Below are 17,062 nucleotides of genomic sequence, written 5' to 3'. Positions count from 1 at the left end.
CGTCAGGTAAATAGTATGCATCTGTTAAACACAGACAAACTAATCACCTCAAGATCTGTATGGGACCTGTGGTGTTTATTCCATCATTGTCTGCCCAATTCCTTAATATTTAAGTACATTTTTCTTTTAATTTGCCAGACAATCATCAGATGAAGTTGGCAGGACAGTATCTTGTATGAAAATCTGATTTCAGAGAAAAAACTTGTGGAAGTATGGCAAAGTAAATAGCAGAGGTAGTCATAGCCGTACTTGGCTGTTTCATCTGAGCTGCAGAAAATAATTATCTGTCTTTTTATCCCTGTTCAGAATGAATGTGTCCCCTGTTGCAAGGTGCTATGCAGATATTTCACATGTTGGGACACACAATTCAACTAAATGGGTTATTCAAGAGCTTTATTATCACCAAGGGACTACTACATCCCCATTTTCTTGCTGCACCACTCTTTTGCTGTCCTTTCCATCCCATATAGCAATCTTTTGCTTGTCCATCACAAGTCCCTACCTGGCCCTAAGGTTTGGTACCTATTATATTGGATGTATGGAGATCCATTTTGACTGAGGAGATTTGAGCTTAGGCTACTCATCTTCCAGTGCAGAGCCCTAACTTTAGGGTTACAGGCTGTTCTGGAGTGGTGAATTTTTGCACTGCTTTTCTTGATGGAGCCCTCTTACTCCGTATATTCATTTGTGCAAGGACTGGAAGCTGTGTCTGTCCTCCTCCCCTTGAACACACTGACTCATACTAGAGTCTGAACTACATCTGCGCATTCTCAGTCTGTCTTTCTTAATGACAATCTGAGTGATTCCAGGCGAAGTGGAACATGCTTGAGAGAAAAGCCTGGCATGGGACTTCAAGGATGTTTTACAGAGTGGTGCACAGGGTATTCCCTGAAAACTGTAAGCAAAAGTGACCACAAACAGCTTAAACACAGTCTCTACTATAGACTCTTTTTCTTCAAATTGCTGTTCTTCTAGACTGAAAGGCTGGCCTGAAGATGTGCTCTCAAACAAGAGAAGATTTTGAAAGACAGTCCAGGTTGGTCACAACAAGAAAGGGTGCCTCCTTGCAACCAACACTGACACACTTCAGCATAGGTTTATGGAGGGTTAAAATACCAGAACAATGCACTTCTGGCAAGTGCAACAGCTGGCTCTGTTTTGTCTGGTCTAGGAGTTCCTGAGTACGTCAGGATTATGAATCATAAGTAAAAGAAAGAACGAAAAGTTCTGCAGTGCAGTGTCTCCTCACAAGCACTCCAGTGCAATCCTGCATTCCCATTTTTGGGAAAGGACATTCCCTTAACCTCAGTGGGGTATTGTAATAAATCTCTGCAACAGACTGGTAACACCGAAGAGGTCAGGTTTTGTGTGTAGGTTAGATCAGAAGTACCATAATGAGGACTAAACATCGGATGCAAATTAAAAGGGCTGCCAGGTTAAGCAAGACCAAGTGCACACCACCATATGGTATTTAGTGCAGAAGCATCCAGTCACACAGCCCCTAACACTGAAACCACAGAACAGCATCTCATGCCACAAGGCTATAGCACCAAAGACCTAGAGCCACAAATACTAGAGTGCGACAGGAAGCAAGCACAGGTGATCAAGGGCACTGCTTAGGTACCCATTCCCTACAGCAGTAAGAAACTTGTTGGATTAAATGCCTGGATAATCCCAGGAAGTGATCCAGTTCCATGCCACAAAGAAGTCAGGAATTATTTTAACAATCCCTGTCACTAGCTCTGGGGATGATGTCTTCCTGAACTTAAATTTCAGGATCATTCTAACCCTGAACCAGTGGTTCAGACATACCAGTGCAGCACCAGGGAGAGTTTTCAAAGCAAGCGGCAGCATTAATGTACCCCACCCAGTTCTGTTGATGGTTGGGTCGAAAAAAATCACTCTTTGGAAAGCCATAAATCGCAACATGAGTTGCTCTGAAGACAGATAAGTTCAGAAAACATTCAGTTAACTGCTGAAGTTCAGTTGCCACACCTTGGTGTCAGATGTTATCAACAGAAACCAGCCACAAGTTCCCTTTACAAACCAGACTACAACCTGTTTATACTTTAACTTCAGTATTTGAGAAGTTATATTATTGCAGCTTTATTCTGGAAGCAATCAAGCATAAAGAGCTGTGCAGAGTATAAGCATAAAGTTTCTCACTGTAGTAAATACTATCACTTAATTATCCTAAATGATCATATTAATTTCTGATGCTACTCCATAGGATTCTTCCTGATACACTTTGCCTGGAACAAATGTTTTTCTTACATTTTAGCCTACCAGTTTACAGTCTATTCCAAAGCCCATCGAAGTCAGGACTTCAGATAAGGTCAATATCCATTACACAACAGACAATTAAATATGATGTAGCCATAAATAACAAGTGACCCAAGTGAATACTGGCATCTACAGATGCTTAGTGATTTTCTTAAATCATAAATACAAGCTCATGATACAACTTTTGTGAAAAGAAAATTGATCCCTTACTCCCCAGCTGCAGCTAAGGTTAAAACACTGCCTTTTAGCATGCCTTACCACCTGAACTCCTCCCGTTAGAGACGCTAGCAGGGATTAATTACTTTTAACTGGTCAATCAAGGACCAGGTGGAAGGAACCACACAGGTGGCTGTATACTCATTCACCTGCTGCAGAATACCTGCAGAAGAAGCAAGATGGGGAAGCAGTCAAACACAATTGTTCTCAGCTGAGAAATACTAATGCGCCGAGCAGAATTACACTTTGCACGCTTGAGCACACCAACACAAGTCAGAGCTGCTCCTTCTCCCTCACTGGAGGATTTCGCTCCTTCTCAGCACAGCAGGGGCACCCAGGAAGGATTCCCCTTGTTGATGGTCAGCATGAGCAAGGGCAGGTCCCACTCTGTGCTCCTTGTGCCTCTGTCTGACACACTGGAAATCTCAGGACTTCTGCAGCACGTAGGAACTTCAGCTGTCCTTTGCCAACAGTGGCTACTACAGCAGTGCAAGTTGGAACATGTCGCCAAGATCAACTGTAGGGAGCTTTTCATAGCCGGCTCCCACAATACAAATTAAAACTATGTGATGTCAACCAGTTGCATAATTTTACATTCAGACTTGGTGACTTTGGGGGAAAGAGGACCACAGTTTACATCCTTGAGGAGACTCCTTTAGGAATCCAGTTTAGGTGCAACTCAGCTTCTATATGCATGAGGCTGAAGTCCACACTGCAGCCCCAACCCTGACAATGATGCTGTAGAGAGAACCACATAGTGGGAGCCACACCAGAGGGAAGGAGGTACCTCACCAGGAGGTCTGGTGCTGGCTGGACACTTATGTACTCACACACTGCCCTTGAAATGGTCTAAAATGTTTTTCCTTTTTCACCGCAGTGTTTCCCTTCCATCGTTTTACACTGTGCCTCTCTCTTTGTCAATGTGCAGAGAGGCATATGCCCTGCTTTGCAGAGCCGAGGACAGTTAGGATGCTTCCTTAGCTTCACACACACATACCTAGTCCCACTGAAATAAAGGGTCTGCTTTCTCTCCATCAAATGTCATTTGATGACAGCTAGGCAGTTCTGCTGGCTTTTTTACAGCAAGATTTGGACAAGTAATTGCATCCTCAATGCTTCAACACATAAGAGAAAGCTTTCTGACAGCAGCTTATTGCGATTTTTGAAACACCACCAAGTCAAAATGGTGCAGCGAAACCCTCCTTTGCCAAAGCTCTCCTTTCAGTCCCAGGTTCATTAAACACATAGAGTGCTGTCATATGCAGAGATGTTAGCTGCAGAATCTGAAACTACCCGGTTCTCAAAATCAATCCTTGCTTATGTTGAGTGTTTGTTGACATGAGCATTCAAAATAGAATGGCAGGCTGACTAAACAAAACCCACCCTTTTTCTGATACCTTCTGAAAAGGAAGCAGAGAGAGGAAACCATTTTTTTTTCTGTCAGAACAGCACACTTTATTAGGTTGTGTAGAACTATATCCCAGCTGTCCTGACATTTTGCCTCTTCTTCAGCACCAAAATATTAATAAAATTTGCCTTCCCCTGTTTTTCCCAACTGAAGGCAACAAGCAAGCAGACTGATACTTCTTTCTATTCATCATTCTGCAGACACCTGGAGAAGGCAACAGAGGGACACCAGTGGGAGCTCCACCTCCACAATCTTAGTAGGGTCTTGGTGCAAGAGGTCTCTCCTTTTGAGCTCTAAGCTTCAAAGGTGGTGTCCTTTTTATCAATAGGACTTGTCTTGTTGGAACATCACTTGGGAAACAATTATGATTTTTCTCTAGCAGTTATGGAAAGTTAATATTTAGTCAATAGCCTCCCCACACAGCCATAGAATAAAGTACATTGTTTCCTGAAAGAGGCCGCCTATTTCAGTCTTGTAAGTGAGCAAGGTGGAGAAAGGATGTTTTGCAGCGAAATTGCACAATACCTACTCAACTACAAATTTCAGCTTCACAAAATTAATTCATTAGGTCTTTGGTGAAGTGTATAAGGCTAAATTCAGGACTCTGGTAATATTTGTCTTAAGTAAATATCAAGTTAAAAGAGTTGAAAGGAGGTCTGTTTCTACTATTGGGCTATGCTGCCTGAATGTTGACTATAAGCAGAAATGCAGAAGAAACATGGTGACAGTCTAAACAGTCATAAAATAGATAGCCCTTTAGTGTTTGGAGCAGGAGTCGAATGTGTTCAGCTACTTGGCTATGCTGGTTGGGTAAAGCAGCAGCAGCAAGAATATAAAATTCCTGTTCTGCTTGTTAGGCTACCATGAACAAGCAAAGTTTCCTACAAAGCTTTCCAAGAAACAAAAATAAACATAAAGCCTGATATAAGTGTACACAAACAGTGTGTAATAATTGTGAAGCTACACTCCTCCAAAGCATATTACACTAACTAATAAAACAAAAACTTCCTGGAGATCATTTCCATCATGGATGCTGATCACCGCAAGCACATAAAACAGAGTGGCTGACATATCTGAAGCATGAAAAACCACCTCATTTGCAAACTCTGTTTTCTGTGCCCTTTGTTCCTAGAGCATAATCCTATGGGTTAAAGGTAAAAAGGTCTTGTCAGTCTGTCAACAATTTGTTCTTAAGTCAGTAAAAGTAATTCAAACTTTCTTCCATAGATTTGAAAGAAAAAGCTAGAATAAAACTTTTGCTCTAGTATCAGGTTCAGTGCTTGAAAATAGGGCTTCCATTAATTCTTATGTAAGACTACATAACAAGCTATATAAAACACAAATACCATTTCTTTCTTTAGAGGAGTCTGCCTTTGTCTAATAGTGAGTCAGCATCATCTGACAGATCAATTTTCTTTAAGTGTAGGATGTGGATTTTGCATATCATGCTCTCTAAGGGCACCTGTTGGAAACTTGGGTCACTACAGCGTGGAATTTCACACCACACGTAAGGCCAGCTCAATGGCCTCCCAGTGCGGAGACCTCCGTCACAAAAGCTCATCAATAAGAATGAAGCTGATACCAGATACCTCAAGTTTTCTGTCCTCCAGTTCTGCCTTTCTAGAAAGTACACAATATTCCTTGGTACTTTCTTGGTTCTTTCTGAAACCACTAATGTGTTTAGTATCCATATGATCATTGAGGTCAGAAGGGACCTGAGGAGGTGCCTAGTCCAACTCCCCAAAGCTGGGTCAGCTGTGAGGCCAGATGGGGCTGCTCAGAGCTTTATCCAGTCAGGGCTTGAAAAACATCACAGGATTTCCAGATTCTCTGGGGACCACATTCCAAAACTTAAGTGTCCTAATGGTGAAAAGCTTTTCCTTGTGACCAGTCTGAACTTCTGTTGTTTCAACTAATATCCACTGTACATCGTTCTTCTGCACTGCACCACTGTGATCAGCTTGGCCCTGTCTTCTCCATAAGCTCCCCATAGGTACGGGCAAGGTTTCCTTTAGGTGGCCCCAAAGCCATCTCTTCTCCCAGCCTTGCTCTCTCAGCTTCTCCTCATGGGGGAGGTGCTACAGCCCACACCATTGTGGTGGCCTTCTGCTAAATTTGTAGTTTATCAACATCTTTCTCATGTTGGTGACCCACAACTGTACAGAGTATTCCAGATGCAGTCTTAACACATGCTGAGCAGAGGGAAGTAATCACTTTCCTCGATCTACTGGCTGCGCTCCTGCTAGTACAGCCCAGGATGCTGCTGGTGTTTTTTATTGCCAGGGACAGCTGCTGGCTCACGTTGAGCTTGCTCTCTGCCAAGACCCCCCAGGTCCATTCCAGCAGAGCTGCTCCCCAGCCAGCCAGGCTCTGGCCTGTATTGCTGCAAACTCCCAAAAATCTCTCAATATCAATCCTGCGGGGATGGCCAGGACACCTACCCCATGCCACAATCAGCAGAAGCTCCCAGATCTCCAAAGCTCATCTGCAATAGTAAGCCAGGTTTAACTTCATGAAGACATGAAGCTAAAATATTGTTAATGCACTTTTTCCAGTATCTTGAAAAACTAGTGTACAAATTCCTCCATATTCTTGTATCTGAAAATCAGAACAGCTGCTGTGAGGTGTTGCTTTCCTCCGAGCATGGCTGTTTATAGTAAAGAATACTAGGCTTTGATCAGCTGCTTTTATTTACTAAATTGATTCCAACGTCTTTGCCAGTGGGCTGTATGGATTCTCAGCATGAAATGCTCCTGCTCATTTGAAGTGGCTGAGATTGTTTTTCAATGGAATTTTCCATTATGCTCTGAGCTATCTTTCTTCAAAGCACAATTTGTTCACTGGGCAGTACTCCTTGTCCAACATAATATGTAGAACCATTTTATGTCTTGCTCAGTACTTTTGTTTTCTTCCCATGATGCTTTACCTCATTTTATTCTCTGGTCTCAACCAAAGCTTCCATTTACAGCTCTCTCACATGTAACCTGATATGTTTGATAGCAGCTGTTACATAGGGATTTTTCTCCCCCACTCTCCCTCTCTTCAGTATTTAAATTCTGGAGGCAGTCAAGACTTCTGAGGGAGGATACAATGCCTTTTTCCAAAGGCATTTGCCTCCCCCCCCCTTTATTTTTTTGTACTGAAAGTTGAGGGGCTAAACAGTACAGAAACAGTAATCCTGCATGCTCCACAGTTCTTGCACGAGTGCCCCCCACAGGAGATAACCACCATTATACATTATATTTTAAACTGAGATGTTTAAACCCCAACAGCAGGGGATAGACAAATCAGCATATCTATGGTAAGAGGGGAAAGGAATCCACATCTCCAAGTCCCAATCTAATGCTTTGTCCATTAGACAGCTGTAACAAATTGATGTTTCACCGTTCTTCATGTCAGAGCCCAACAAAAGATACAAAACCTTCCCAACTGAGCTGCAGACTGTACAAAAGCAGACAAAGATTTACAACACCTAGTCCAACAACACAACATACAAGAACTAGTGGAAGAGTGCATCTTACAGTACTACTCACCGAAACATTACATTATTTCTCAAGGAAAAGAGAGCAGTTTTGGCTCTCTTGCTTTATTGTGTGACTTGTTTTTAACTGCATCTCTATTAAATTTGCAACACTCACTAAACTGAACACAGGTAAAGTACAGAACAACCACACATACTTACTAGGAAGCTTATACCTGTGGTTAAGGTTTACTTGTAAATGTGATTGTTTGATACCAATATACACTTTAATATAAAGTGGGCTAGCATGTTCAAATAAACAGCAAACAAAAGAAAGAGCTTCTACAGAAGCTTCTATAGAAGTTTTCAAGTATGAAAAACAAAAAGACACAAAATTAGAAGAATTGTATTGTTACTGAAGACTGCTTCATGTCCCACAGCGAAAGTTTCCAGGTTAAATAGTTGGAGGTGATACATATGTTAAGCTATACCAGGGAATCTACTATGAACATCTAACCCTTTCCAACAATGTACAAATCTCAAATTAAGACATCTCAATACAAAACAAAACAAAAAACCCCACAAGCAAATCCCAAACATCTCACTCTTCAGTTTTTTGAGTCCACTAGTTTAAAATGCAAACAACAAGAAGCAGTCCACCCTACTCCCCAATCAACGTGAGATGCACTGGATGATGTTTTTCTGGGAAAAAAAAAACAAAACTAAAACCAGAAACAGACCACATGACTGACTTCAAATGAAAATCTGCCTCTCAGGCCTCCCAGGACATGGGCGTATATTAGTAAAGTGCCACAGCCCAGTTATTCTTAAAAAAGATCCCATTACAGAACTGGGGCTGTGCTACAGCCCGTTCACCTCCCCAACTGTTCTTCCTTCTATGGAATCTAGATAGTACAAAAGCCTCACAATAGCAGACTAAGTTTATGACTACAGATACGCAAATTTGGCAAAATAATACTAAGTATTTATTTAACTAACAATTTATTAAATACTTCAGTTTTAGTATTTATTACGGGAAGGAACAGCTTTTTATTTTTTAATCCTCGAAACAGGCTGTATGCAGGATATAGCCTGTGCCACCTTATACTCTTCCTTTCACTGGTGCAGTCTATTCCTTAAGGACCAGCATGCTAAAGACATATTTGAATTGCTCTTATCTGTCTATATGTAATAGCAAGACATTTAACTTTCAAGTCAATGACAGCATGTCCAACATAGAGAAACAGGTAGTTTTGATGAGGAAATGAGCAGATATTATGCAGCAATAAACAGCATCCTACAATAACACAAGGCTGCTAACTCAAAAATACAGAAAATGACTAACAGTTCAAGTCCAAGCTCATGCACTGAACCCTACATTACCTGGTGGGCTGTAATTTTTCTTTTTTTTTTTTTTCCCAAATATAAAAAGAGATGCTGGTATTTCTAGAATCCTAAGACAAGGGGCAAAAATTTATCCAGTGTGTGAAGATAAAACCAAAAAACTCCCTAGAACATGTTGGGTACAACAGACCTTTTGCTGATTATAATCACAGCATTCACATGGCAGCCACTGCTTACAGTGAAAAGCAACACTGTGTAATAAGTTGTTTTCAGTTTCCTCACTGCTAATTTCTTCCCAGTTATCCAATGCTTCCTCATTACCGTCTGCTTTAGAGGCATTCACCAGTTGCCACGAGAATGCAGAATTATCAGCAGAGGTAGAAAAATGGCAAAAGCAAGTAAGAAGAAGTTTGTCAGTGGCAATAATGGAGTCAAAGACCCATTTGTGAATTACAAGGAATAACAAATGCCAATATCAGGTATCTGCAGATTTTTTTTAATGAGATGCCAACAGCAAGAACACTTACTCTGCAAACATTAGAACGAACTTACCCTTTAACTTACTCTGGAAAGGGTGGTAAACCAGCCAAATAGTAGTACAAACGTTTAATTACCATTTCTGTTAATTAAAGCAGATGGCAACCGCTGTATTCATATAATTGTCTAGCACTGTCTCCATGGAACTCTGGCAAATTCAAGTGTGACTGTGTTTAAACCTTACAAAAATACACCAAGAACACAAAAGTTTGAAAGTAGGAATGAGCAAATTACACAAATACTCTTAATATATTTTCTTTCTGAATTCCCTTTAGGGACTAAGGCCTCTGTAATGAAGACAACAAAACAGATGGAAGTCAGACATATTTATGACCAGAAAAAATGCTCAGATATTAGTATTTTAAGTCAAGGAAACAAACATTAACACACAATTCTAGAACACAACCACCGATTCTACGGTGGAAGTGCTTCTCATACAAAACCTGCAGTTTAAGCTTTAATAAAAGACTATGTTACGAATGATCAGAGAACCGGAGAGTCCCACAGGTGCTGGGCAGGGTGTCACCACTCTCGGTGGATACTGAGCGGTGTTTCCCATATGACAGGGCACATTTTGGTGTTGCGGAGGTGTGCTGCCCTCTGACACTACGAATCTGGCAGGGGCAGGCTCTGCGTGCCGCTCCTCGTCTTCAGCTGCGACTGGGCAATATCTGCCAGGGCGCTCTGTATCTTTTCCAGCAGCATATCCCCACGAAAAACTACCTCTTCCAGACGGGCAGCTGCTTCATGATTTTCTTCTTCCAATCGAAACAGACTAGCAGCCTGTAAAACAAAAGGGAGAGAAGTATAAGATTCTTCAAATATAACACAAAATTGACTTTGCTGCTAAAGGATGGTGATGGAACAGTTAATGCTCCCCAGAAATGAAAAAGATTCTCTCTTTAGCCCCTGAATTACATACGAGGAACTTCAAAGCAACTCATTACAGGTTGCAGCCTAAAAGAGTGCATATCCACATGGAGTAAACACAAAAAAATCCCACCACACAGAAATGTTAGCTTCTTTCATACTACAAGTCTTGTCTCAGTACAGCTTTTCTTGATGAGAAGCGAGTATTTATTTCCACCTCCCCTCTTACTGAAAGGTGCTTAGCAAGGTTTAAGCATAACTTATTTCAACCTTCCTGTTGAATGGCACATGTCAGATAAAACTGTATTATTTAACCTTTTCTCTTCAATATTTTGTTTCAGAACTAAGCTGCTTTTCAGCTTGCCAAAATTTTGTGAAAGAAAACATTTTCACTTTTAAATTTGGTAAATATTTTGATACCTTAAAATATTTAAAGTACTAAAACTTATTCTAACTTGATAACACAGAAGACATAGTTTCAAATTAATATTTTTTTATCTCGTTTTAACAGTTAACCAGGTTTATATACAGGTCCTTAAGAAGTCATGCTTAAACTAACTGGTGAATTTTATCCACATGTTCATCTTCTGTTTGCAACACTGATGTCTTTAGCGAAGGTTAACATATGCATGAAGGACTTGACAGCCTTTGAAGGAAGGGTCACAGAAGGAAAACAGCAGAAGGAAAAACTTTGATATTTAGAATCCAGCTCAATTACTTCAGTCTTAGATGTTAAATAGCTGACTGCACATAAGCTGCAGATTTGGGTAGAACATCTGTTACCAACTTCACCACAAGGGAATTCAAAAGGGATGGGGCTGGATTATGTTGGGCTTTAGTGTAGCAGCCCCTTTTATCCTTTAAGACAAGCCTCAGATTTGATACACATACCAAGACAACCTTAGTATTAAAAAGATCCGTCCAAGTACATCTCTTTTAGCCAAGTATCCACCTACCACTTCTACAAAACCTATACTGTCTATTTGAGAGTACTTCAAGCACCTTCAAAACAGCCTTTTTAATGAATGTCAAAATATATATCTTTAATATCGCACCAATTAAACAACAGCAAATAAAAATTAAAACTTAAATCATTAAGTGACGGAATCCAAGCTAACTTATCTCAAAACCACACCAAACAGAAAAGATCAGAAGTTCTTGTGAAACAAGATTCTGTATTAGCAGAGCATGAAACTGTTTGAGTGTCACCTCAAAGGAAAGTACATCCCTACAGACAACCAGCTCCTCCTTCTGGAGAACTTGGCTTTCCCTGCATCAGCTGTCACTCCGATCAGACCCTGCTCGCTCATGGACGAAGCCTATAATTTGTCTGCAGCAGGAAAGCTGTCTTCAGCTATTAAATATGCAGTTACATGAGATTATGCTGGTGTTAATGGGTCCAATTAGTATGTTCAGCAATTACTGTGACTAGCAATGCTACCAAATTTAACCTCCTCTGTTTAAAACCAAATCTCATGTCACTGTCAGGTTTTTTGTACTTGGCCCAGTGGGCACCTCTAATACTAGTCTTCTGTAATGTGCCTTTCAATAGTCACAAATAACCAACCCAGGTATAAAATCTTTCAGGTGATCTTAAAGCAGTTCCAAGGTTCTGAGAGAATCAGCACTCTTTGCATCCTTGTTGCATTCTAAAAAGAAAATACTTGATGTAAATCTAGAAGCTAAAGTAAAAAAGAAAAAAAAAAATGCTGTTTAATAGGCAAGATCTGTGGAAAGAACAAGTCAAAAAAAATAACCCAAAAAACAGAACTAGAGCACTGTTCTTTGAATTGTGAGTCAAAAGCATTTCTTGGAAAATTTTTTGGAACAGTTAAGCATTGTGAAAGGATTCACAAGCTGTTTGCAGCAGTTCAGTTCGGTAAGGCAGGTCACGGGTAGGCTGTGATACCGGCTGCATCTGCTCATTGCTGCCTGGCCAGTAGCTGCTTTCTGTTCCCAAGCTCTTCCTAGAGTACCTCTGGTCTAACATGAAAAGAAGCAAGAAACAAAAGCAGCCAGTTTGTCTGGCTGGTCCAAAGAAGGACACTCTATTACTGAAAAGTGAGATAACTGTTTTGTGACAGAGCTAGAGAACTTTAAAGGGTACCTGCAAACTCTTTAACAACCAGAAACATTATGGAAAGACAAAAGGCTTCAGTAAGGGTTGGCTCTGCAGCTACAAAATGAATGGTGCTTCTATGAGTGAAAGGGTATGAAAGATTATCCAAGGAAAAAAACAAACAAACCACCACATAAAAACCAAACAAACACTACCCACAATGCATCAGCACTGTTGCATCTACTTTATTAATATATGAACAGTTAGGGAAAAGAATAGTAGCAGTTTCCAGTATTGTGGTGTTACGATAAAAGCACTTAAAAAAACCCTACTCAAAACAAAACAAAAAAAAACAACAAAACCAAACACATTCTAACAGAAAAGTTTTAAATATTCTCACTGTATATAATCTCATTTAGAACTAGATGCAAGTTCAGTATTTCCAATAAACCTATAAAGTACTCACAGGCTACCCTCATGAAAAATTCAGTCTTATATTAAAGTCATTTTTCAAGATTCTGTGACCTAGAGAGAAAAAATGTGTCTAAAAAAAGGAAGATGTTTGCCTTCAGTTATGTTTTGATATTTAAATTAAGAACACTCTTACCTGCAAAGCTGCTGTCGATTCTTCACTAGGCAGGGAATCTATTAGAACATCAATATCTTTCGCAGTTCGTGCAATCAATGCTGCAAACAGTTGGGCGTACTCTTTAAAAAAGAAAAGTCAGCCCACTCAGTAAATTATTAGAAATAAGCACAATTCTGCAACCACACCACAGAAAAAAATCTACAGACTTGAAGTATGCGGGTATTAAAAATTTTCCTACATGAAAAAATAACGGTATCACAATGGATGAGAACTCAACCATATTAGAAGATAAAGGTAGTTTGATTCCAAACAAGGTAAGTGGTTATACAAAGGGCTGGGCTTTGTACAAGTGAGAAAATAGCTAGAACTCCATCATGGTGAGCCAGTTAAGAAATTACTAATACCAGTTATTAAGTGTCCTAGTCACTACATTAAGTATTGAGAAGTACAAATTCATTTAACTTTTCAATCCTTGCCTTTAAATCTGCTACTACACACACACACACACAAAAACACTAGAAGCAATGTAAAGATAGTGATTCAAATGGATTATTTAATTAAAAAATAATTCCTATTCAGCTACTAAGAAATAGGAAAAGATTAGAAGTTTAAAACAGACATTAATTTAGCCACTATATCACTGAAAGAGCTGCATGGACTTTTAATAAAAGGCACCATAAGCTAGAAATAAAACCTTTCCACATGGAACTGAGTTTATTCAATTTGAATTCAGATCATTACTGTCATTAAAATATTGAAACAGCCCTTTTCCATTTATAATTTAAGACCTTACATATTTGTTTATGTTGGTTGGTTCACGAATGATTTGTGAATGCAAAAGAGAAAATACTTTCTAATAGCAAAAATCTGTAGGAAAGACTGGCATTCACCAAGGTATGCTTGACTTCAACTTCCAAAAAAAGAACCCACAAACAACAACACAAATGTATCCATTCTTCATGGAAAGGGTTGTCAGGCACTGGAACAGGCTGCCCAGGGAAGTGGTGGAGTCACCATTCCTGGAGGTGTTTAACAGACATATAGATGAGGTTCCTGGGGACACGGTTTAGAGCCAGTGTTATGTTATGGTTGGACTCGATGACCTTGAGGGTGTCTTCCAATCTAAGCAATTCTATTATTTAAAGTTTACTCAGGGTCACCACAGGGTTTATATCTATAGAAACATAACAGGTAGTTTTGTTTTGCCTCATCAGCATTGCTAACTTGGCTGTATGATTCTACACTATATTCAAAATTTTAAGAAAAGACAGATCAAAAGAGAAGTCCTAAGGCCTTAACAAAGCCTCTGGCTCCTGGCACCACACTGATCCAGCGCCTGGGACAGCAGCAGGGAAGCAAACAAGCCTTTCAGCTGCTCACCCAACTAATTCCAGTATCAGAGAGCACCAGCATCAGCTACAGAGCAAGGAAGAACTAGTATTCAACTGTCCTAGAAAGTGCCTCACTGCACCCCAAACCAGTCTCCCTTTTTATCTTAAGAGCAAAATCTAATCTGATACGAGATACATGTAACATTTTTCTCAGTCAAAAAACAAACAAAAAAACAAATTCAAGACTAGAATAACATGGTTATTTAAATACTAACTTGAAATTCTCAGATCAGAGACCTTTTAGTTCACTTGCCAATTTCAGTGTCTTAGATCACTTTATTATCTCTCAAAAACAGACAAAAAAGAACCCAAACAAAAAACAACAAAAAAGCCAACAACTAAGCCACAAATGCCAAGAGGGAGATTCAACATGACATTATTCCTTAATTGCATAAGCAAAAAAGTTTATGACATGGAGAATTTAAAACTCATAAGTGATTTCATAAAGCTAAGAGTACTTCTTTCTAAAAAAGACTTTAGGGAAGTAATGGACAACTCACTAACAATCTCTTGCAACAGCCCTATATAAATGGTTTATATCTGTGGAGCTACTGTATCTGTGCAAATAAACCAGCACAAGAAATATACTGTAATGCTAATTTAACACTTAAAATTGCATTTCTGCTATTACAATGTTATGCAGCAAGTGCAGCTGACATCAGTTTATTACTTAAATCATTCCTCCAGTTACTGGTGGAACTGTTTGCCAAGCACAAAACACAGTACAGATTTTATGTTATAGAGTGCACTGTATCAGAACACGTTCACGTTTTGTTAGGAGGTGCAGAAAGACAGACTTGCCTTCTGTTGGATTAGCAGGCTGATCCTTGTTTATCGCCGTCTGAATGTTGCTGAAGGAGGCTGGGGGCCCACACTGCTGCAACACCCCAATGGCGTTGCAGAACTGGTCTGCGAGCTGCAAACGGCAGAGAGACAATTCCTTCATTCCACCACTAGAACTATTTAAATTTTACTCTGCATCCCGGTGGACCCCAGGCAGCGGTCCAGCCCCCCCCGGCGGTAGGAGGGAGAGGCAGCCAGGGGCTGCAGGGGCACCGCGGGGGTGGGGAGAGGGATCGCACCCCTCACACACGCAACGGCCATAGCGGCGGGGAGGGACGTGACCCAGCGCCAGCCTTGCCAGCCCAGCCTTGCCAGCCCAGCCTTGCCAGCCCAGCCCAGCCCACCGGTGAGAACGATGGGTCTCAGGGGAGAGCAGAAAGCAGCGCTCGCCTCACCGAGTTCACCGCGTCCTGCAGCTGCGTCAACCGATCCGCCATAGCGCCGCCGCCACCGCCCACCTGACCAGGCGGCACCCAATAGGGCGCCTGGATGTCAGGTGGGCGGAGGAGCGACGGGGGCGTGACACGGCATGGGAGAGCCATGGGCGTGGTGTTGTCCCCCTTCCGGTGGGGCAGGGCGGGCGTGGGGCGCCCTCTGCAGGCCGGGAGGTGGTCTAGACCCACCTCCAATCAGTGGGTGGAGGCGGGGCAGTGACGGCGGGCTCCGTGCTGTTTCAGAGCCGCAGGAAGCCGCTTTCTGACACTCTGCGCTTTCTCGGCTGTGTTTGGCAGCTGCTGAGCTGCTCGGCTGGGGCCAGGCAGGCTGCGGCTTGCAGTCGCACGGCGCGGAGGCGGGCTTGGCCCACGGGCGCTTGCGGGAGGCGCCCCGAGGGGAGCGCCGCGGCGGGGGAGGGAAGGGCGCTGCAGCGGTGCCGTTCGTCTTGAGGAACTGGCACGTCGGGCCTATTGGTTTCTCTCAGAAACACCGTTCTGCGCGCACGATCGTAGCAGGGTAAAAACGCCTAATTCCTGTGTTACCGGCGCTGGAAGGCCGGTGTGCCCGGGAGCGCTCGGCCTTCGCTGTGCAGCAGCTGCTCTGCCGCCGGCTGAAGGCAGCACCACCGCATGGACCCTCCGCTCCAGCCCTGGGCTGAGTCTGCAGATGGGGAGCCGTGAAAGGCCGGGAATGCAGAATCCTCCACGATCCGGCTTAGAGCCAGCAAGACCCCTCTGTGCCCATGGGCTGGAGAATGAGGAATTCTGATTTGTGCCAGTCATTTAGTGTCTGGCACTTACCTGCCCCTCTGCTCTGGTGAGACCCCACCTGGAGTCCTACATCCATCTCTGGAGCCCTCAGCACAATAAAGACATGGACCTGTTGGAGAGGGGCCAGAGGAGGGACACAAAAAATAATTAGAGGGATGGAACAGCTCTGCTGTGAGGACAGGCTGAGAGAGTAGGGGTTGTTCAGCCTGGAAAAGGCTCCAGGGAAACCTTTCAGTGGCCTTTCCGTATTTAAAAGGGGCCTGTAAGAAAGATGGGGACAGACATTTTAGCAGGGCCTGCTGCGAAAGGACAAGGAGTGATGGCTATAAACTAAAAGAGTGGACATTCAGGCTAGATATGTGGAAGAAATATTTTACACTGAGGATGGTGAAACCCTGGCCCAGGTTGCCCAGAGAGGTGGTAGATGCCCCATCCCTGGAGACGTTCCAGGCCAGGCTGGATGGGGCTCTGAGCAACCTGATCTAGTTGAAGAAGTTGAAGGTTTGGAAGGGACAGCTGGGCTGGAGACCTCCAGGAGTTTCTTCTGGCCAACTTGGCAGTGACACTGTGGGTACAGCCACACAGCAGCAACATGCAGGTCAAGACAACCTTTTGCTACTTACAGCTCCCCTCTGCCTCGATACAAACTAATCCGACGAAAGCGTTTTGCTGATGGCACGGTTGGGGTTAGGAGTTTTTAGGATTTTACACATACATGTACGTTCATGTAAACTGGGATGTGTGTTTTCTTCATGGTCCTCTTAAAAAGCCAAGTCATGAAACTACTGCGCTGTAGACCAAAACCTACCACACGTTTTTTAACAGCTTTACAGCTATTATCGAAGGCAGCAGGTTCT

At 42.2% G+C, this 17,062-nt stretch overlaps 1 protein-coding gene across 1 annotated transcript; it reads right to left on the bottom strand.

The window, feature by feature from the left end:
* Window positions 1-9,186: 9,186 nt before the first annotated feature.
* On the bottom strand, window positions 9,187-15,554 carry MED21 (mediator complex subunit 21). The gene is made up of 4 exons (XM_065032633.1): window positions 15,396-15,554; window positions 14,959-15,073; window positions 12,785-12,885; window positions 9,187-10,031 (listed from the first exon to the last, which is right to left on the bottom strand). The coding sequence occupies exons 1-4, from the start codon at window positions 15,540-15,542 to the stop codon at window positions 9,855-9,857; spliced, it is 540 nt and encodes a 179-aa protein (XP_064888705.1). The 5' UTR covers window positions 15,543-15,554; the 3' UTR covers window positions 9,187-9,854.
* Window positions 15,555-17,062: the final 1,508 nt, after the last annotated feature.

This window comes from Columba livia, chromosome 1, assembly GCF_036013475.1.
Source record: "Columba livia isolate bColLiv1 breed racing homer chromosome 1, bColLiv1.pat.W.v2, whole genome shotgun sequence".
Lineage (NCBI taxonomy): Eukaryota > Metazoa > Chordata > Aves > Columbiformes > Columbidae > Columba > Columba livia.
This window is presented reverse-complemented; position numbering and strand designations above follow the sequence as displayed.